Source organism: Staurois parvus, unplaced genomic scaffold (assembly GCF_062004578.1).
Source record: "Staurois parvus isolate SC_StPar_1 unplaced genomic scaffold, SC_StPar_1.0 ptg001192l, whole genome shotgun sequence".
NCBI lineage: Eukaryota > Metazoa > Chordata > Amphibia > Anura > Ranidae > Staurois > Staurois parvus.
Genome location: NW_028318988.1, coordinates 2,309,158 through 2,331,054, shown reverse-complemented (window position 1 = coordinate 2,331,054; position 21,897 = coordinate 2,309,158). Strand labels below are relative to the sequence as shown.

Here is a 21,897-nt window from a genome sequence, read left to right as displayed (position 1 = left end):
CAAGGGTGATACTGTGTCTTCAGGTGAGTCAAAGTGCACCATCATGTCACCTATCACATCCATCTGTGCCCCAGTGCATCCTCATGTCATCTTGTGTCTCCTAGTGAGTTCCGTGTCATCTAGTGACTCTAAGTAAATCCTGTGTGTCCAGGTGCATCCCTAGTGTACCCCCATGTTATCTAGTAACTCCAAGCACACTTCTGTGTCTCCAAGTGAGCCCTGTGTCATCTAGTGTCTCTAAGTGCACCCCCATGACATCTAGTGTCCCTAAGTGCACCCCAGAGTACCCCCATGTTATCTAATGTCTCCAAGCGCAGCTCTGTGTCTCCAAGTGAGACCTGTGTCATCTAGCATCTCTAAGTGCACTCCAGAGTACCCCCATGTTATCTAATGTCTCCAAGCGCACCTCTGTGTCTTCAAGTGAGCCCTGTGTCATCCAGTGTCTTTACATGCACCGAAGAGTGCCCCAATGTTATCTAATGTCGCTAAGTGCACCCCAGAGTACCCCCATGTTATCTAATGTTTCCAAGCGCACCTCTGTGTCTCCAAGTGAGCGGTGTCATCTAGTGTCTTTACATGCACCGAAGAGTGCCCCAATGTCATCTAGTGTCTCTAAGTGCACCCCAGACTACCCCTATGTCATCTATTATCTCTAAGTGCACCCCAGAGTACCTCTATGTCATCCAGTTTCTCTAACTGCACCCCAGAGTACACCCCATGTCATCTACCGTCACTAAGTGAACCCCCATGTCTCCAATAAGCCCTGTATCATCTAGTGACTCCAAGTGCACCCCTGTGCCTCCAAGTGCATCTCAGGTGTCTTCAAGCCTCCCCCCTCCCCTGTGTCTCTAAGTGCACCCTTTGTCTTCTAATATCTCCACGTGCGTTCTCAAGTCTCTAGGGAAGCTCTATGCCATCTAATGACTCCTAGTAATCCCTGTGTGCCCCTGTATCCCAGAGTGTGCTCCCATGCACCTCTATGACACCTGTGTCCATGCAGCCTCCAATACTCTCCTGACTTGGCAAGCCAGTCCATCTCTGAGTGGATACGGACCCCAGTATGCGGCAGTGGTGACCTTACATGAAACATTTTTATCTATATATCGGCCAAAGAGAGAAAAAGACAGTCTGACCATAAACACTCATTTCAATAGAAGGTGCTTTTAATTTGATAGCTATAATTCGATTAAATGTTCACATTTCATGTGCGGCTCATGTTGATAGCCATTGGTTGCTGCATTTGAAAGGGCTGTGTTATTGAATGGACATATCAAAGTGCCTATGGCCGTCTGGCCAGCTTGGTGCTGCATCAGGTGGGTGATCCTGTTGCTAGCGACATTTTGCAAGTGACAGGATCACTATAACTTATAACAACTTATTCCTTTCCCATGGAGTAGCTCACTTGTTGGCTGGAGAGGTGAGAAGTCGCTCTCTTGCTGGATGAGATTCTGCAGTACTCCAGGCCAGCGTCCAGAGTGACCCCCCCCCCCCCCATGATTCTGCTGATGGAGATATGTCTGACATGACCCTTAGGAGTGGAGGGGGTGGAACAGAACCATAGATCTAGAGAGAGACAGAAAGTGTAAAGTCAGTCCTGGTCTTACTGGATGGCCTGCTATTGAACTACAAGTTCCAGCAAGTCCTGCTATTATAACAAGCTGCTCAGTGGAACTATAAGTCACAGCAGGACCATCACCATTAACAATACACAATATTCCCTGAGCAGTTGGCATTCACCATACCGCCCAGTGATTGCCTGCTGTGCAGAATACATTCATTCCTTTCTAGCGGAACACAAAGTGACCAATTCATGGAACATTTCCTGAACCCCGGAACACTTCTAGGGACAATTGGAGAGCCAGGGACTGCTCTGTAACTCAGGGACATCATGATACCCCTGCCTTGGGTCCCCGGCACCCACCATGCTGCTGAACCACAAAAAGTCCCATCCAGACCCATCACTGAACTAGAATCCCCAGACAGTGCTATTGATGAACTACAACTCCCAGCTATCCCATCACTGAACTAGAATCCCCAGACAGTGCTATTGATGAACTACAACTCCCAGCCAGACCCATCACTGAACTAGAATCCCCAGACTGTGCTATTGATGAACTATAACTCCCAGCCATCCCATCACTGAACTAGAATCCCCATACAGTCTTATTGATGAACTACAAGTCCCAACCAGACCCATCACTGAACTAGAATCCCCAGACAGTGCTATTGATGAACTACAACTCCCAGCCATCCCATCACTGAACTAGAATCCCCAGACAGTCCTATTGATGAACTACAACTCCCATCCAGGCCCATCACTGAACTAGAATCCCCAGACAGTCCTATTGATGAACTACAACTCCCAGCCAGACCCATCACTGAACTAGAATCCCCAGACAGTGCTATTGATGAACTACAACTCCCAGCCAGACCCATCACTGAACTAGAATCCCTAGACAGTGCTATTGATGAACTACAACTCCCAGCCATCATATCACTGAACTAGAATCCCCAGACAGTCCTACTGATGAACTACAAGTCCCAGCCATCACATCACTGAACTAGAAGCCCCAGACAGTCCTATTGATGAACTACAACTCCCAGCCAGACCAATCACTGCACTAGAATCCCCGAACAGTCCTATTGATGAACTACAAGCCCCAGTCAGACCCATCACTGAACTAGAATCCCCAGACAGTCCTATTGATGAACTACAACTCCCATCCAGACCCATCACTGAACTAGAATCCCCAAACAGTCCTACTGATGAACTAAACGTCCCAGCCATCCCATCACTGAACTAGAATCCCCATCCAGTCCTATTGATGAACTACAAGTCTCAGGCAAACTTACGGCTGAAGTACATGTCCCAGCCACCAGATTGCCAGTATTAAAGGTACAAATTCCAGCCAGCAATTTGGTATGGCAATGAAGTTACTGCCCACCATACCTGTGAACTGCAAATGCCAGCCAGGATGACAGCCAAACAGAATTTTCAGAATTTTACAATGGTTGCTTTCATGTGTCCATGACAAGTTTACTTTACACAGCAGGCCTGGCTGGGGCTTGTGGTGCCTCATTAGACTCGGCTGGGACTTGTGGTTCATTGAACCTGGCTGGGACACGTGGTGCCTCACTAAACCTGGCTGGGCCTTGTGGTGCCTCACTGGGCCTGGTTGGGACTTGCGGTGCCTCATTAGTCCTGGCTGGGACTTGAGGTGCCTCATTAGGCCTGGCTGGGGCTTGTGGTGCCTCACTTGGCCTTGTGGTGGCTCATTGGGCCTGGCTGGGACTTGTGGTGCCTCATTAGTCCTGGATAGAACTTGTAGAGCCTCATTAGAAATGCGTGGGACTTGTGGAACCTTGGTAGGCCTGCCTGTGACTTGTGGTGCCTCATTAGACTCATCTTGGACTTGTGGTACCTCACTGGACCGGACTGGGCCTTGTGGTGCCTCATTGGGCCTGGCTAGGACTTGTGGAGCCTCATTAGGCCTGGCTGGGACTTCTGGTGCCTCAATGGGCCTTGTGACGCATCATTGGGCCTGGCTGAAAGTTGTGGTGCCTTGGTAGGCCTGGTTGGAACTGGTAGTGCCTCGTAATTCCTGACTGTGCCTTGTCATTGGGCCTGGCTGGGACTTGTGGTGCCTCACTGGGACTTGAGGTGCCTCGTTAGGCCTGGCTGGGCCATGTGGTGCCTCACTGGGCCTTGTGCACCCTCATTGGGCCTGGCTGGGACTTGTGGTGCCTTGGTAGGCCTGGTTGGTACTTGTAGTGCCTCATAATTCCTGACAGTGCCTTATGCAGCCTCATAATTCCTGACTGTGCCTTGTGGTGCCTCATTATTCCTGGCTGGGACTTGTGGTGCCTCATTATTCCTGGCTGGGACTTGTGGTGCCTCATTATTCCTGGCTAGGACTTGTGGTGCCTCATTATTCCTGGCTGTGCCTTGTGGTGCCTCATTATTCCTGACTGTGCCTTGTGGTGCCTCATTATTCCTGGCTGTGCCTTGTGGTGCCTCATTATTCCTGGCTGGGACTTGTGGAGCCTCATTAGGCCTGGCTGGGACGTTTAGTGCCTTGGTGGGCCTGGTTGGGACTTGTGAGTCATCATGAGACCTGGCTGGGACTTGTGGTGCCTCATTAGTCCTCCAGCCTCTTACCCAAAACTGACGTCCCCGCCCCCTCCAGCGGGCCGCAGCGGATCCCCGGTATGTCGTACTCTGCGGGGCGGCCGACGCTGCGCGTCCTGCGGCTGGGTTTGCTGTCCTACCCCCATGCCATACAGGCCCAGGCCCGGAGCGCCCGTCTGTGCGCGGAGCTGGAGGAGGACAGGCTGCTACTGCTGGAGCACAGGCCGGTGTACACGGTGGGGATCCGGCAGAGCCGGTACTCGGAGGCGGAGGAGGTCAGGCTCCGAGCCCTGGGAGCGGACTTCCAGCGTACAGACCGCGGGGGACTCATCACCTTCCACGGCCCCGGACAGTTGGTGTGCTACCCGGTCCTCAGCCTCCGCCGCCTGCGCCGTGGCCTTCGCAGATACGTGTGCGGCCTAGAGGGGGCGGCCATAGGCCTGTGCCGGGGGCTGGGCGTGACCGGAGAGCGAGCCGAGGAGACCGGAGTGTGGGTGGGAGAGAGGAAGATCTGCGCCATAGGTGAGGAATGGACTGTCCTGTATGTTATATGAGGATAGTATATGAGGGGCTACAACTCCCAGCATGTCCTCTAGTATACGAGGGGACTACAACTCCCAGCATGTCCTGTATAGTATACGAGGGGACTACAACTCCCAGCATGTCCTGTATAGTATATGAGGGGACTACAACTCCCAGCATGTCCTGTATAGTATATGAGGGGACTACAACTCCCAGCATGTCCTGTATAGTATATGAGGGGACTACAACTCCCAGCATGTCCTGTATAGTATCCGAGGGGACTACAACTCCCAGCATGACCTGTATAGTATATGAGGGACTACAACTCCCAGCATGTCCTGTATAGTATATGAGGGGACTACAACTCCCAGCATGTCCTGTATAGTATATGAGGGGACTACAACTCCCAGCATGTCCTGTATAGTATCCGAGGGGACTACAACTCCCAGCATGTCCTGTATAGTATCCGAGGGGACTACAACTCCCAGCATGTCCTGTATAGTATCCGAGGGGACTACAACTCCCAGCATGACCTGTATAGTATATGAGGGACTACAACTCCCAACATGTCCTGTATAGTATACGAGGGGACTACAACTCCCAGCATGTCATGTATAGTATATGAGGGACTACAACTCCCAGCATGACCTGTATAGTATATGAGGGACTACAACTCCCAGCATGTCCTGTATAGTATACGAGGGACTACAACTCCCAGCATGCCCTGTATAGTATATGAGGGACTACAACTCCCAGCATGCCCTGTATAGTATATGAGGGGCTACAACTCCCAGCATGTCCTGTATAGTAAATGAGGGGCTACAACTCCCAACATGCCCTGTATAGTATATGAGGGACTACAACTCCCAACATGTCCTGTATAGTATATGAGGGACTACAACTCCCAACATGTCCTGTATAGTATATGAGGGACTACAACTCCCAGCATGTCCTCTATAGTATACGAGGGGACTACAACTCCCAGCATGTCCTGTATAGTATATGAGGGGCTACAACTCCCAGCATGTCCTGTATAGTATATGAGGGGACTACAACTCCCAGCATGTCCTGTATAGTATATGAGGGACTACAACTCCCAACATGCCCTGTATAGTATATGAGGGACTACAACTCCCAACATGTCCTGTATAGTATATGAGGGACTACAACTCCCAGCATGTCCTCTATAGTATACGAGGGGACTACAACTCCCAGCATGTCCTGTATAGTATATGAGGGGCTACAACTCCCAACATGTCCTGTATAGTATATGAGGGGCTACAACTCCCAGCATGTCCTGTATAGTATATGAGGGGCTACAACTCCCAGCATGTCCTGTATAGTATATGAGGGACTACAACTCCCAGCATGTCCTGTATAGTATATGAGGGGCTACAACTCCCAACATGTCCTGTATAGTATATGAGGGGCTACAACTCCCAGCATGTCCTGTATAGTATATGAGGGGCTACAACTCCCAACATGTCCTGTATAGTATGCGAGGGGACTACAACTCCCAGCATGTCCTGTATAGTATCCGAGGGGACTACAACTCCCAGCATGTCCTGTATAGTATACGAGGGGACTACAACTCCCAGCATGCTCTGTATAGTATATGAGGGGCTACAACTCCCAACATGCCCTGTATAGTATATGAGGGACTACAACTCCCAACATGTCCTGTATAGTATACGAGGGGACTACAACTCCCAGCATGTCCTGTATAGTATATGAGGGGCTACAACTCCAAGCATGACCTGTATAGTATCCGAGGGGACTACAACTCCCAGCATGTCCTGTATAGTATCCGAGGGGACTACAACTCCCAGCATGTCCTGTATAGTATCCGAGGGGACTACAACTCCCAGCATGCTCTGTATAGTATATGAGGGGCTACAACTCCCAACATGTCCTGTATAGTATATGAGGGACTACAACTCCCAACATGTCCTGTATAGTATACGAGGGGACTACAACTCCCAGCATGTCATGTATAGTATACGAGGGACTACAATTCCCAGCATGACCTGTATAGTATGTGAGGGACTACAACTCCCAGCATGTCCTGTATAGTATATGAGGGACTACAACCCCCAGCATGTCCTGTATATTATATGAAGGGACTGCAACTCCCAGCATGTCCTGTATATTATATGAGGGGACTGCAACTCCCAGCATGTCCTGTATATTATATGAGGGGACTACAGCCCCCAGCATGACTTGTATAGTATACGAGGGACTACAACCCCCAGCATGTCCTGTATATGAGGGGACTACAACATCCAGCATGTCCTGTATAGTATATGAGGGACTACAACCCCCAGCATGTCCTGTATAATATATGAAGGGACTGCAACTCCCAGCATGTCCTGTATATTATATGAGGGACTACAACTCCCAGCATGTCCTGTATATTATATGAGGGACTACAACTCCCAGCATGTCATGTATAGTATACGAGGGGACTACAACTCCCAGCTTGTCATGTATATGAGGGACTACAACTCCCAGCATGTCCTGTATAGTATATGAGGGGACTACAACTCCCAGCATGACCTGTATAGTATGTGAGGGACTGCAACTCCCAGCATGTCCTGTATAGTATACGAGGGACTACAGCTCCCAGCATGACCTGTATAGTATGTGAGGGACTACAACTCCCAGCATGTCATGTATAGTATATGAGGGGACTGCAACTCCCAGCATGTCCTGTATATTATATGAAGGGACTGCAACTCCCAGCATGTCCTGTATATTATATGAGGGGACTGCAACTCCCAGCATGTCCTGTATATTATATGAAGGGACTGCAACTCCCAGCATGTCCTGTATATTATCCGAGGGGACTACAGCCCCCAGCATGTCCTGTATATGAGGGGACTACAACCCCCAGCATGTCATGTATAGTATATGAGGGACTACAACCCCCAGCATGCCCTGTATAGTATATGAGGGACTACAACCCCCAGCATGCCCTGTATAGTATATGAGGGACTACAACTCCCAGCATACACTGTATAGTATACTAGGGACTACAACCCCCAGCATGTCCTGTATAGTATACGAAGGACTACAACCCCCAGCATGCCCTGTATAGTATATGAGGGACTACAACTCCCAGCATACACTGTATAGTATACTAGGGACTACAACCCCCAGCATGTCCTGTATATTATACGAGGGACTACAACCCCCAGCATGCCCTGTATAGTATATGAGGGACTACAACTCCCAGCATACACTGTATAGTATACTAGGGACTACAACCCCCAGCATGTCCTGTATAGTATACGAGGGACTACAACTCCCAGCATGCCCTGTATAGTATATGAAGGAACTACAACTCCCAACATGCCCTGTATAGTATATGAGGGGCTACAACTCCCAGCATGTACTGTATATTATACAAGGGACTACAAGCCCCAGCATGCCCTGTATAGTATATGAGGGAATACAATCCCCAGCATGCCCTGTATATGAGGGATACAACTTCCAAATAGGGAGGAATTCCCCAGCCGGGACAGTGCTAAATGACCCCCCAGGGGTTCTAACCCTCCTGCGCTCCATGTGCCCCCCCGTGAGTTGTTCCGGTGAAGTTGCTGATCTGGTCCCATGTCTCCTCTCTCCAGCAGGCGTCCATTGCTCTCACCATATCACCTCCCACGGATTAGCCCTGAACTGCAACACCGACCTGTCCTGGTTCCAGCACATCGTGCCGTGTGGAATCGAGGGGAAGGGGGTCACCTCGCTGAGCGCCGAGCTGGGAAGAGACGTCAGCGTGGAAGAGGCCATCCCGCCATTCCTGGAGGCCTTCAAGGAGGAGTTCAACTGCACTTTAGAGTTCAGCGACAGGAAAGAGACTGAGGAGCTACTACACTGATGGTGGTGTGTGTTTCATTTAGGAATCATACTATAGCTAAAGGAAGGTTTTTTTTTTTAGTTTTGGATAGAGTGGATTAAAACCCCTTTTGGGTTGTCACCAGAACAGGAAAAGAGGGGAAATCTTCCAATGGGGACACTAGTTCTGGTTACACCCAGGGATTTCATCTCACTTCCTGTTTTAGCTATGAGACAGGAAGTGAAGGGAAATCTCCGCTATGGGACAAAGATGGCAAAAAAAATGAATAGGGGTTATAAATCCCCCCCCCCCCCCCACTCTATCCAAAATGAAAATGAAAGTTATTTTCTTCTAGTTCTACTTTGCAAAAATGCCTCCCATTGACTTCGATGCGAAAACCAGTTGCTGGATACCTTATAGCAGTTTAACTACTACAGGGCGGCCGCTCTGTGCAGAATCACGTGATTCAGTACTTCCGGGTGGGAGGGCGGGGCGTGCACGCCGATTCTGCTGTGATTTGTCACAGCTGAAGCCAATCAGCAGGTGCCAGCCAATGGGCGACCGCCGGCACCCGCTGTCCGGTGAGGAGACACACTGCACGGAGCTCTGCATATGTAAGCAATGCAGAGCTCCGTCCCGTCAGCGGGATGTGCTGGATTTTGTTTCCCCTGCAAAGCAGGCAATAAAATCCAGCACATCCCTGACAGTACACACATAACCACTGGTTAGGCACACAGTTAACCCTTTGATCACCCTGAATGTTTGACCATTCCAATGAAGTCGCACGATTTCAAAGTCAGATGTCACTCCGACTTGAGGCACGACGTGTAAGATATCTGCCCAGATGTCTATGCAAGTCGCACCCGAAGTAGTCCATGTACTACGTTAGAAATTGGTGTGACTCCGACCAAGTCGGAACCGCACCGATATGATCGCTTTATCCACTCGCCCTACAGAGGATCCCCCCCCCCTTCCTGACCAGGCCATTGTATGCGTTACGGCACTGCGTTACTTTGACAATTGCGCGGTCATGCAACGCTGCTCCCAAATTAAATTGACATCCTTTTTTTTCCACCCACGAATTGAGCTTTCTTTCGGCGGTGTTTGATAAACTGTGCGTTTTTTTATTTTTTTGCGCTATAAATAAAAAGGCCGTCAATTTTGAGAAAAAAAACAATATTTTTGATTTTTTTTTGCAATTAAACATGTCCAGTAAAAAAATTAAAAAAATCTAATTTCATCATAAATTTAGGACAAAATGTATTTTTCAACATGTCTTTGCTAAAAATAAAAAATCCAAATACGTGTAAATTAATTGGTTTACGTGAAGGTCATAGCGTCTACAAATGGCGGTATAGATACTGGATTTTTTTTTTTCAATGGCGGAGATCAGCGACTTATAGCGGGACTGCGACGGGCATTCTGACACTGGGGGAGAAATGACTCGGCGTCACTGACATCCTGTAAAAACATGGCAGGGGTGCTAATCCCCCTCCACTCTATCGAAAAAAAAAAAACTTAAAAAGTTAACACCGTACATACATAAATTCATACTTTTTTTTTTTTTTAAGGAGAAAATTTTTTTTTTTTTTTGCCAGTACTGTATTTAAAAAATATTTTATTTTCTGTGGAATCTGTGGACGAAAAGATATAAGATTTCCATTTTAACTGTTTTGATTTGTGTTTAAAAAAATATTTTTTTTTTCTGTAAAAGAAATATATTGTTTATTTGTTTAGTTTAAAATGACGCTAAATTATATTTCTGGTTCAAAATGAATAAAAGCATTTCCCTATTATTATTATTTTTTTTTTTTTTCAGTTTTGCACGTTTCCTTGTTAGGAGACACAAAACAAATTAAAAATGGAAAAATAGGAAATATAAATAATATAATTAATAAATAAAGGTAAAAAATAATAGCTAATGGGAGAAGGGGAAGAAGGAGTTCATTTGGGGTGATTGGAATTATTAAGGGGTTAAATAGGATTACATTTTATTTTTTAAAAATGTAACTTTTAAGGTTTCTGAATCCGTTCCCGTCCTGGAGCTCTTTTAAAAAGTTCCGAACGCCAGGAAGGGTGGGAAAGATCGGCTAATCAAGTGACCACTGTGATTGGCTGTCATAGAGGTCACAGGATTGGGTGTCGGTCCTGCCGATCGTTAGCGGAGACTAATGCAGGCCATAAACGGGTCGAAAATCGGCCGATTTTCGCACCATTAATGGGTTAATTGGTCGGCCGTTTTTTGGGGTTTTGGCACAAATTTTTTTATCGTAAAGTTGGAAAAAAATCGTCCGATTTTGCCGGCAATGATGGGCAAATCGCCGATTGTTTTACCGATACAAAATCTGCGCATGGGCCTTAACCTGCAAGAAGAAGAAAAAGAAGAATAAGAAAAAAAGAAGAAAAAGAATTCCAGTCCGCTATTATATTTGACATGAAAAAGTCTTGCGGTTGCAACAATGTATCCATTTGTATCCAAATAAAAACATCTGTATATGAAATGGATACAAATAGATACATTGTTGCAACCGCAAGACTTTTTCATGTCAGATATAATAGCGGAGCTCTCTGCAGGGACAGAAGTAATTAAATGCCGACCGTAGATGGGACGAAAATCGGATGATTTTTTTTACCGTTGGTGGTAACGTCGGCCTATTGAACGACCAATTTTTTTTTTTTAAAAACGGCCGGTTTTTGACCCGTCTATGGTCTGCATAAGAGCTATCTTTTCCCCAGTAAATACCATGGAAGGATACATTGATTCACTTAATTTACTCAGTGACACCCTGGGGTCTATGTATTAAAGGCCGACTCACACCAGACCACGGGGCGGGAAAGGTGGTTCCGCGCGCGTTTCCCGCATTGCTTTCAATACGCACTACCTTTGTGATCTGCTGCGGGTGCCAATGGAATGTTAAAGCCACCCTAATCGCAGATCTCAAACGCAGTGCCATGCTGCAGGACCTTGTGATTTGGTGCGGTGCATTTGTGATTGTTGTAGGAACTGCAAATATCGGAGGCGGTGATTTTCATGGTAAATGTGCAGATGGTGGTCATCTAAAGCCATTTTTTTCAGTTTTGGATGGTGAAGTGTGGAAGTGTAGGGCACTTGGAACTGTCTGCCACCTCCCTCCCACTCGGGAAGTTTTACATTCTCTTTGTTCTGGTCACCACAACCTGTGAGTGAGTGGCAGCTGCAGGGGAGAGGAGGGAATGCCGATAACAGCTGGGACATGTAAGCCTTTGGGTGACATCACCATGCCATAATTCCCAGGCATTGTCTGCACTCCCTCCTCTCCCTTGTGTCAGTGAGCGGCGGCTGCAGGGGAGAGGAGGAAACACTGTTAACAGCTGGGACATGTAAGCCTTTGGGTGACATCACCATCCCAGAATTCCCAGGCATTGTCTGCACTCCTTCCTCTCCGCTGTGTCAGTGAGCAGCAGCTGCAGGGGAGAGGAGGGGATGGCAACAACAGCTGGGATATGGAAGCCTATGGGTAATGTCTCTGCTCCCGGAATTCCCAGGCATTGTCTGCTCTCCCTCCTCTCCCCTGTGTCAGTGAGAAGCAGCTGCAGGGGAGAGGAGAGAATGGTGGCAACAGCCGGGACATGGAAGCCTAGGGGTAATGTTGCCAATCCTGGAATTCCCAGGCATTTTCTGCACTTCCTCCTCTCCCCTGTGTCAGTGAGAAGCAGCTGCAGGGGAGAGGAGAGAATGGTGACAACAGCCGGGACATGGAAGCCTAGGGGTAATGTCGCTGCTCCCGGAATTCCCAGGCATTGTCTGCTCTCCCTCCTCTCCCCTGTGTCAGTGAATGGCAGCTGCAAGGAAGAGGAGGGGACATGAATGTCTATGGGTGACATCACTGCTCCCAGAATTCCCAGGCATTGTCTTAATTTCCTAACCATAAATTTTTTTTAAATACAATTATAATAATAATAATAAACACCCTAACAAAAAATAAATACATTATTATGATGTAATACTAAATAAATAATTAACCCCTAATCTTAACAATCTAACTCTAAAAAAATTAAATGAAGATTATTATTATTGTTATTATTATTGTTATTATTTTTTTTATCAATAATAATAATAATACACACCCCAACGAAAAGTAAATAAATAATAAGACAATAAATAAAATATTAACCCCTAATCCTAACACCTAACCTAACCCCTTTACCCTATCAATAAAATAAATAAATGAATAATATTAAAAGCTTAAAAAGCTGAAATACCTAGCAACAAACAATGAAACAGATAATATTTTCCTCTACTGGCTAGTAAAAAAAAGCTCAAAAACACTTTACAAAAAACGTGCGCCAAAATGTCGGAAAAAAACGCGATGCTCAGGTGTGGAATGCAGCCTTTAAGTGGTTGTAAGACCTGAAGTATGAACAAACCATATCCTTCTATGGTGTGTACATGTCTCAGTCCAGAGCACTAAGTGTCATTTCTGTCTGCTGCCTCCTTCCTCTGCTATCAGCATAAATAACTTCTGACAAATTTTTCTTACACCAAAAGCAAAATGGTGACATGGGAGAGAGCTCCAGCACACAGCCTCTGATTGACAGCCTTATCTCTGCTCCTGTATGCTGTGTGGAGGGGGTGTGTCCATTCCCTCCAATCGGCTCTCAGAGCTCTCCTCACTGAGTGTAATTTCAGGTTCCCTGCTTTCTGAAACAGACAAGCTTTATTAATTCTGGGCTTTGAATGGATGTAGAAAAGAGACATCCCCAAAAAGACTTGCAGCTGGAATTGCAGCAAAAGGGGGTCCTACAAAGTATTGACTCCAGGGGGCAGAGTAACCTTGCTTTAAACTTCTCCACAACTTTATCCCTGACCTGTCTGGTGTGTTCCTTTGCCTTCCTGATGCTGTTTGTTCACTAATGTTCTCTAACAGACCTCTGAGGGCTTCACAGAACAGCTGGATTTATACTGAGATCACACACAGGTGGACTCTATTTACTAATTAGGTGACTTCTGAAGGCAATTGGCTCCACTAGATTTTAGTTACGAGTATCAGAGTAAAGGGGGCTGAATAGAAACGCACGCCACACTTTTCACAGATTTATTTGTAAAACATTTTGAAAACCATTTCTCATTTTCCTTCCACTTTACAATTATGTGCCACTTTGTGTCGGTCTATCACATAACATCCCAATAAAATATATTTACGGTTTTGGTTGTAACGTGACAGAATGTTGAAAATTTCAAGGGGTATGAATACTTTTTCAGGGCAGTGTATGTAGGATTTGTTTCATGTCTGTGTATGACCTGAGTCCAGTCACTTCACTGGGTATATGTAATGGTTTACAAACACTTTTACCCCTCGCCTACCGGGCACTTATACCCCCTTCTTTACCAGGCCAGTTTTCAGCTTTCAGCGCTGTCGCATTTTGAATGACAATTGCGCGGTCATGCAACATTGTACCCATATGACATTTTTATCATTTTTTTCTCACAAACAGAGCTTTCTTTTGGTGGTATTGAATCCCCGCTGGGGGTGTTTTACTTTTTGCGCAATAAACAAAAAAAGAGCAAATAAATTTGAAAAAAAAAATGTTTCTTTGTTTCTATTATAAAATTTTGCAAACAGGTAATTGTTCGCCTTCACTGATGTGCGTTGATGAGGCTGCACTGATAAGCAGCACTGATGGGCGCTGATTGGCAGCACTGAAGGGCACTGATAGGCGGCACTAATGAGGTGGCACAAATAGGCGGCACTGATAGGTGGAACTGATAGCACTGATAGATAGCATTGACTGGCAGCACTGCTGGGCATTGACTGGCGCAACTGCTGGGTACTAACTGGCACATCTGCTGGGCACTGACTGGCGGCACTGGTGGGCAGCACTGATGGGCACTGGTGGGCACAGGTGGGTGGCACTGATGGGCACAGGTGGGTGACACAGGTGGGTGGCACTGATGGGCACAGGTGGGTGGCACAGGTGGGTGACACAGGTGGGTGGCACTGCTGGGCACAGGTGGGCAGAACTGGTGGGTGGCACTGCTGGGCACCGATCATCAGGGCACTGATCATCAGTGCCCTGATGATCGGTGCTGATCCCCGCTCTGACAACTGCCGGTTCTCGGCAGTACTTTCCCCACGTTCTGACAGCGTGAGGAAAGTGCAGCAGAACACCGGCAATTGCATTTCCTGGTGATCAGCGTGTCATTGGACACGGATGATCACGTGGTAAAAGGCCGCTGTGATTGGCCTTTTACCACATCACGTGATCAGCTGTGTCTGTAGGACACAGCGATCACGGAGATCGCCGGGTGCGTGCCCCCGGGGGTGCGCAGGAGAGAATGTTCTGGGAGGACATCATATGATGCCCTCCCAGAACTGGCCGGCCGCAGTGTAGCCGTCATTCGTCCATCTGAGATCGGCAACTAGTTCTTTTATTTTTCCATTTCCCATCCGGCCCATGTATATAAATGGCCAGACGGTGGCAGTGCAGGGGCGGGTGGCAGTTTGTAAACGTCCTCCCCGCCTTCTGTTTGTGCGCGCTCCCTGGGAGTGCACAGCATCGCGATCCGGTGCCTGCTGTCCTCCGGACACAGTGGAACACCGATCATCGTACGGGACCTCTGTGTGAGGTCCCAATCATGTGATCACTGATTGGCCAATCAGTGATCACATGCAGAGTAGTATGCAAGATGTCACTGACATCATACGTGTGAAATCTGTGAATGATCACAGAGGTCACATGGTACAGGGCCATTCACAACAGCCTTGTACCTTGTGACAAGCTGTGACCAATCACAGCTCACACAGTATTTCTCAATGGCTGCAAGAATGCAGCCAGAGAGAAAAGGAGACATTGCTTTTACAGCCTTTATTGGTGTAAAAGCAATAAGTGTAAAAAAAAAAATCATCACCCCCCACAAGTAGTACAGTGTCACCATGGTGACACTGTACTGCTAGAGTGACAGTATGTAAAATAAAGCAAAAACAACCCCATAAGTAATAATATAAAAACATTTTTTTTAAAAATTATAATTTTTGGTTATAAACTCATTTGCGTTATTTATTTATTTTTTAGTAAAAAGATAACGGAATAAATTTTGGCCAAGATTTATGATGAAATATTATTTATTTGCACAATTTTAAAAGAAAAACACTTTTTTTCAAAATTTTTGGACTTTTTCATTTACATAGCAAAAAAAATAAAAATCCCAATGGTGAATAAAAGCTTTATCTGTCTAAAAAAAAATGCTAAAAAATTCATATGGGTACAGTGTTGCATGACCGCACAATTGTCATTCAAAGTGCGACATCGCTGAAAGCTGAAAATTGGCCTGGGCAGGAAGGGGGTGAAAGTGTCCGGACTGGAAGGGGGGGAAAGTGTCTGGACTGGAGGGGGGTGAAAGTGTCCGGACTGGAAGGGGGGGAAAGTGTCCGGACTGGAAGGGGGTGAAAGTGTCCGGACTGGAAGGGGGTGAAAGTGTCCGGACTGGAAGGGGGGGAAAGTGTCCGGAATGGAAGGGGGTGAAAGTGTCCGGACTGGAAGGGGGTGAAAGTGTCCGGACTGGAGGGGGGGGGAAGTGTCCGGACTGGAAGGGGGGGAAAGTGTCTGGACTGGAAGGGGGGGAAAGTGTCCGGACTGGAAGGGGGAGAAAGTGTCCGGACTGGAGGGGGGTGAAAGTGTCTGGACTGGAAGGGGGAGAAAGTGTCCGGACTGGAGGGGGGTGAAAGTGTCCGGACTGGAAGGGAGTGAAAGTGTCCGGACTGGAAGGGGGTGAAAGTGTCCGGACTGGAAGGGGGTGAAAGTGTCTGGACTGGAAGGGGGTGAAAGTGCCCGGACTGGAAGGGGGTGAAAGTGCCCGGACTGGAAGGGGGTGAAAGTGTCCGGACTGGAAGGGGGTAAAAGTGTCCGGACTGGAAGGGGGGGAAAGTGTCCGGACTGGAAGGGGGGGAAAGTGTCCGGACTGGAAGGGGGGGAAAGTGTCCGGACTGGAAGGGGGGGAAAGTGTCCGGACTGGAAGTAGTTAAGGAAATGGGGAATGATAAAAGAAAAAAGGATGAAAATAGAGCCAATCAGCAGGCTGCCTCCATCAAGTCAATGAAAATGCAGGGCTCGGAGTGTCCCTTTAAGAAGCAGAGCTGTGTGGTGGTGCGGAGGGATGTCTCCTGGCATTTAGTGTCTGCCAGTGATTTGTCTTGTCTGCTCCAATGACGTCACAGACTAGAGGGAGCGTGTGACATGTGTTGGCCAGATGTGCCGTCCCCCTATGGAATGTTCCATATTCATTCGAAAAGTGAACCTGTGCTCCGCCTATTACTAAGTCCAGACATGGGACATACATGTCTACTTCCTGGCCGTGCCCCTCTCTGATTTAGGTGCACCAGGGCTGACTTTCCCTGACTTGGCTATACCAATAGCAGCCAGGGGTGGCAGAGCTGGCCTGTACCGGGCCCCATCAGTGTACCAGGGGACCCCGGGGGCAGAGAGCAGGACTTATTAAATACCTTTGGATGTATGCACAGTGATCCTACAGCACGTGGATCCCAGTTATTAAATATATGTTCCTGGGGCCCCGTCAGTTCAGCAGCAGGAGCCGGGGACAGACAGAGGACCATTTACTCATATCAGGATTAGGCGGAGTAATCCTCTGACTATTAAAGTTATACCTTCTTCTATATAAGGGGTCTCCAAACTGCAGCCCAGGGGCCAGGTGTTATGATGGGACACTATTCCTCCCACTGATACCAATGATGGGGCACTATTCCATCCACTGATACCAATGATGGGGCACTATTCCTCCCACTGATACCAATGATGGGGCACTATTCCTCCCACTGACACCAATGATGGGGCACTATTCCTCCCACTGACACCAATGATGGGACACTATTCCTCCCACTGATACCAATGATGGGGCACTATTCCTCCCACTGATACCAATGATGGGGCACTATTCCTTCCACTGATACCAATGATGGGGCACTATTCCTCCCACTGACACCAATGATGGGGCACTATTCCTCCCACTGATACCAATGATGGGGCACTATTCCTTCCACTGATACCAATGATGGGGCACTATTCCTCCCACTGACACCAATGATGGGGCACTATTCCTCCCACTGATACCAATGATGGGGCACTATTCCCCCCACTGACACCAATGATGGGGCACTATTCCTCCCACTGACACCAATGATGGGGCACTATTCCTCCCACTGATACCAATGATGGGGCACTATTCCACTGATACCAATGATGGGGCACTACTCCCCCCACTGATACCAATGATGGGGCACTATTCCTCCCACTGATACCAATGATGGGGCACTACTCCCCCCACTGACACCAATGATGGGGCACTATTCCTCCCACTGACACCAATGATGGGGCACTATTCCTCCCACTGACACCAATGATGGGGCACTATTCCTCCCACTGACACCAATGATGGGGCACTATTCCTCCCACTGATACCAATGATGGGGCACTACTCTCCCCACTGATACCAATGATGGGGCACGATTCCTCCCACTGATACCAATGATGGGGCACTACTCCCCCCACTGATACCAATGATGGGGCACTATTCCTCCCACTGACACCAATGATGGGGCACTATTCCTCCCACTGATACCAATGATGGGGCACTATTCCATCCACTGATACCAATGATGGGGCACTATTCCTCCCACTGATACCAATGATGGGGCACTATTCCTCCCACTGATACCAATGATGGGGCACTATTCCTCCCACTGACACCAATGATGGGGCACTATTCCTCCCACTGACACCAATGATGGGACACTATTCCTCCCACTGATACCAATGATGGGGCACTATTCCTCCCACTGATACCAATGATGGGGCACTATTCCTTCCACTGATACCAATGATGGGGCGCTATTCCTCCCACTGACACCAATGATGGGGCACTATTCCTCCCACTGATACCAATGATGGGGCACTATTCCTTCCACTGATACCAATGATGGGGCACTATTCCTCCCACTGACACCAATGATGGGGCACTATTCCTCCCACTGATACCAATGATGGGGCACTATTCCTCCCACTGATACCAATGATGGGGCACTATTCCCCCCACTGACACCAATGATGGGGCACTATTCCTCCCACTGACACCAATGATGGGGCACTATTCCTCCCACTGATACCAATGATGGGGCACTATTCCACTGATACCAATGATGGGGCACTACTCCCCCCACTGATACCAATGATGGGGCACTATTCCTCCCACTGATACCAATGATGGGGCACTACTCCCCCCACTGACACCAATGATGGGGCACTATTCCTCCCACTGACACCAATGATGGGGCACTATTCCTCCCACTGACACCAATGATGGGGCACTATTCCTCCCACTGACACCAATGATGGGGCACTATTCCTCCCACTGATACCAATGATGGGGCACTACTCTCCCCACTGATACCAATGATGGGGCACGATTCCTCCCACTGATACCAATGATGGGGCACTATTCCTCCCACTGACACCAATGATGGGGCACTATTCCTCCCACTGATACCAATGATGGGGCACTACTCCCCCCACTGACACCAATGATGGGGCACTATTACTCCCACTGACACCAATGATGGGGCACTATTCCTCCCACTGACACCAATGATGGGGCACTATTCCTCCCACTGACACCAATGATGGGGCACTATTCCTCCCACTGATACCAATGATGGGACACTATTCCTCCCTTTGACATCAATGATGGGGCACTATCCACCAAGCCTATGGCATTTTTTACTCCCACTGGCCCCCTAATATTTGAAGGGCAGTAAACTGGCCCTTTGTTTGGAACGTTTGGACACCCCAGCAGGGCGGGTAGAACGCTGCTGATCCCAACATATAAATGAAAGCTGTATTGAATTGCTGGGAGCCACGTACCGTGGGATTACTGTGCCCGCACCTAAAGGGCACCTAAAGAGCTCCCTCTGTGCACCCAGCTTCCCTGCTGAACTGATGGGGCCCGGTACAGGTGGGCCGACTCTGCCTCCCCTGGCTGCCATTGGTATAGCCAGAGAAATGAAGTTCCTCCTCCTTGTGTGGTGGGGGTGGGGGGTGGGGCCCTGTCAGGCAGGCTGCATGGGGCCCCACTATTTCTAGTTATCCGCCATGGCCAGTAGGACAGAGGGTGTCAGTGATGTCATTGGGACTAATATTGTTCGACTTTTTTTCAAAGTAGCACCAATCTTAGTCAATGGACATTTGAAAAGGGTGAGATTCTGCCACCTAGAGGCCGCAGTCAAATACTACAAGCTCTGATACCCAATCAATGTTTTTTTTTACGTAACTCTGTTGCTAAACCATTTATTTCAATCAGGGCCATCTTAGTAGTATCCTGGGCCCCTGGGCAAAGTAATGCACTGGGGCCACTACCAGCCTGTCCCAATTCACGCACCTACTCTCAAGAATTATAGTATTAATCGCTGATAGAATCAAACATATTTATTAGTCATTTTAATCAAATCCATTTTAAACAATAAGGAAGCGTGCCGTACATTTTGGAGACTAAATAACACAAAGAGCACAGTACAGGGGGGTGGCAGAAAGGCACAGTATGGGGGGAGGCAGAAAGGCACAGTATGGGGGGTGGCAGAAGGGCACAGTATGGGGGGAACAGGAGGGCACAGTACAGGGGGGAGGCAGAAGGGTACAGTATGGGGGGGGGGAAGAGGAGGGCACAGTACAGGGGGGAGGCAGAAGGGTACAGTATTGGGGGGGGGGAAGAGGAGGGCACAGTACAGGGGGGAGGCAGAAGGGCACAGTATGGGGGGATGAGGAGGGCACAGTACAGGGGGGAGGCAGAAGGGCACAGTATGGGGGGATGAGGAGGGCACAGTACAGGGGGGAGGCAGAAGGGCACAGTACAGGGGGGAGGCAGAAGGGCACAGTATGGGGAGATCAGGAGGGCACAGTATGGGGGGATCAGGAGGGCACAGTACAGGTGGGGAGGCAGAAGGGCATAGTACAGGGGGGAGGCAGAAGGGCACAGTATGGGGGGATCAGAAGGGCACAGTATAGGGGTATCAGAGAAGGCACAGTACAGGGGGGAGGCAGAAGGGCACAGTATGGGGGGATCAGGAGGGCAAAGTACAGGGGGGAGGCTGAAGGGCACAGTATGGGGGGATGAGGAGGGCACAGTACAGGGGGAGGCAGAAGGACACACTATGAGGAGATCAGGAGGGCACAGTACAGGGGGAGGCAGAAGGGCACAGTACAGGGGGGAGGCAAAAGGGCACAGTATGGGGAGATCAGGAGGGCATAGTATAGGGAGGAGGCAGGAGGGCACAGTATGGGGGTATCAGGAGGGTACAGTACAAGGGGGAGGCAGAAGGGCAAAATATGGGGGGATCAGGAGGGCACAGTATAAGGGGGAGGCAGAAGGGCACAGTAAGGGTGGATCAGGGGGGCACAGTACAGAGAGGAGGCAGAAGGGCACAGTATGGGGGGAGCAGGAGGGCACAGTACAGAGGGATGGCAGAAGAGCACAGTATGGGGGGATCAGGAGGGCACAGTATAGGGGGAGGCAGAAGGGCACAGTATGGGGGGATCAGAAGGGCACAGTACGGGGGGGGGGGGCAGAAGTGCACAGTATGAGATCAGGAGGGCACAGTACAGGAGGGATCAGAAGGGCACAGTATGAGGGGATCAGGAGGGCACAGTATGGGGGGATCAGGAGGGCACAATATAGGGGGGATTAGGAGGGCACAGTATGGGGGGATCAGGAGGGCACAGTACAGGAGGGATCAGAAGGGCACAGTATGAGGGGATCAGGACGGCACAGTACAGGGGGGAGACAGGAGGGCACAGTATAGGGAGAATCAGAAGGGCACAGTATGAGGGGACCAGGAGGGCAAAATACTTAGATCAGGAGGGCACAGTATGAGGAGATTAGGAGGGCACAGTATAGGGGGATCAGGAGGGCACAGTACAGGGGGGAGGCAGAAGGGCACAGTATGAGGGGATCAGGAGGGCACAGTATGAGGGGATCAGAAGGGCACAGTACAGGGGGGATCAGGAGGGCACAGTACAGGGGGGATCAGGAGGGCACAGTACAGGGGGGATCAGAAGGGCACAGTATGGGGGGATCAGGAGGGCACAGTATGGGGGGATCAGGAGGGCACAGTATGGGGAGATCAGGAGGGCACAGTATGGGGGGATTAGGAGGGCACAGTATGTGGGGATCAGGAGGGCACAGTACAGGGGGGAGGCAGAAGGGCACAGTATGAGGGGAACAGGAGGGCACAATATAGGGGGATCAGGAGGGCACAGTATGGGGGGATCAGGAGGGCACAATATAGGGGGATCAGGAGGGCACAATATAGGGGGATCAGGAGGGCACAGTATGGGGGGATCAGGAGGGCACAATATAGGGGGATCA

General features: G+C 49.0%; 1 protein-coding gene and 1 long non-coding RNA gene across 4 annotated transcripts; one reads left to right on the top strand and one right to left on the bottom strand.

The window, feature by feature from the left end:
• Nucleotides 1-1,141: 1,141 nt before the first annotated feature.
• Nucleotides 1,142-4,628, bottom strand: LOC149438403 (uncharacterized). 2 transcript variants are annotated; one of them, XR_016307913.1, is made up of 2 exons: nucleotides 4,160-4,628; nucleotides 1,142-1,563 (listed from the first exon to the last, which is right to left on the bottom strand). It is a non-coding gene; the product is annotated as an uncharacterized LOC149438403 (long non-coding RNA). The 2 variants fall into 2 exon arrangements; XR_016307912.1 differs by having other exon boundaries at nucleotides 4,464-4,628.
• LIPT2 (lipoyl(octanoyl) transferase 2) lies at nucleotides 4,046-10,285 on the top strand. Of its 2 annotated transcripts, none has more exons than XM_089659834.1 (2): nucleotides 4,046-4,651; nucleotides 8,281-10,285. In XM_089659834.1, exons 1-2 carry the CDS (start codon nucleotides 4,210-4,212, stop codon nucleotides 8,529-8,531), a joined length of 693 nt encoding a protein of 230 aa, XP_089515960.1. In that variant the 5' UTR covers nucleotides 4,046-4,209; the 3' UTR covers nucleotides 8,532-10,285. The 2 variants fall into 2 exon arrangements, with proteins under 2 accessions (XP_089515960.1, XP_089515961.1); XM_089659835.1 differs by having other exon boundaries at nucleotides 4,051-4,651; nucleotides 8,284-10,285.
• Nucleotides 10,286-21,897: the final 11,612 nt, after the last annotated feature.

Excerpts from the sequence above, each read along its gene's own strand:
- LIPT2 (XM_089659834.1), top strand. The coding sequence starts at position 4,210 with ATGTCGTACTCTGCGGGGCGGCCGACGCTGCGCGTCCTGCGGCTGGGT. Across the intron at positions 4,652-8,280 it reads GAGGAAGATCTGCGCCATAG|CAGGCGTCCATTGCTCTCAC; the intron begins GTGAGGAATGGA and ends TCCTCTCTCCAG.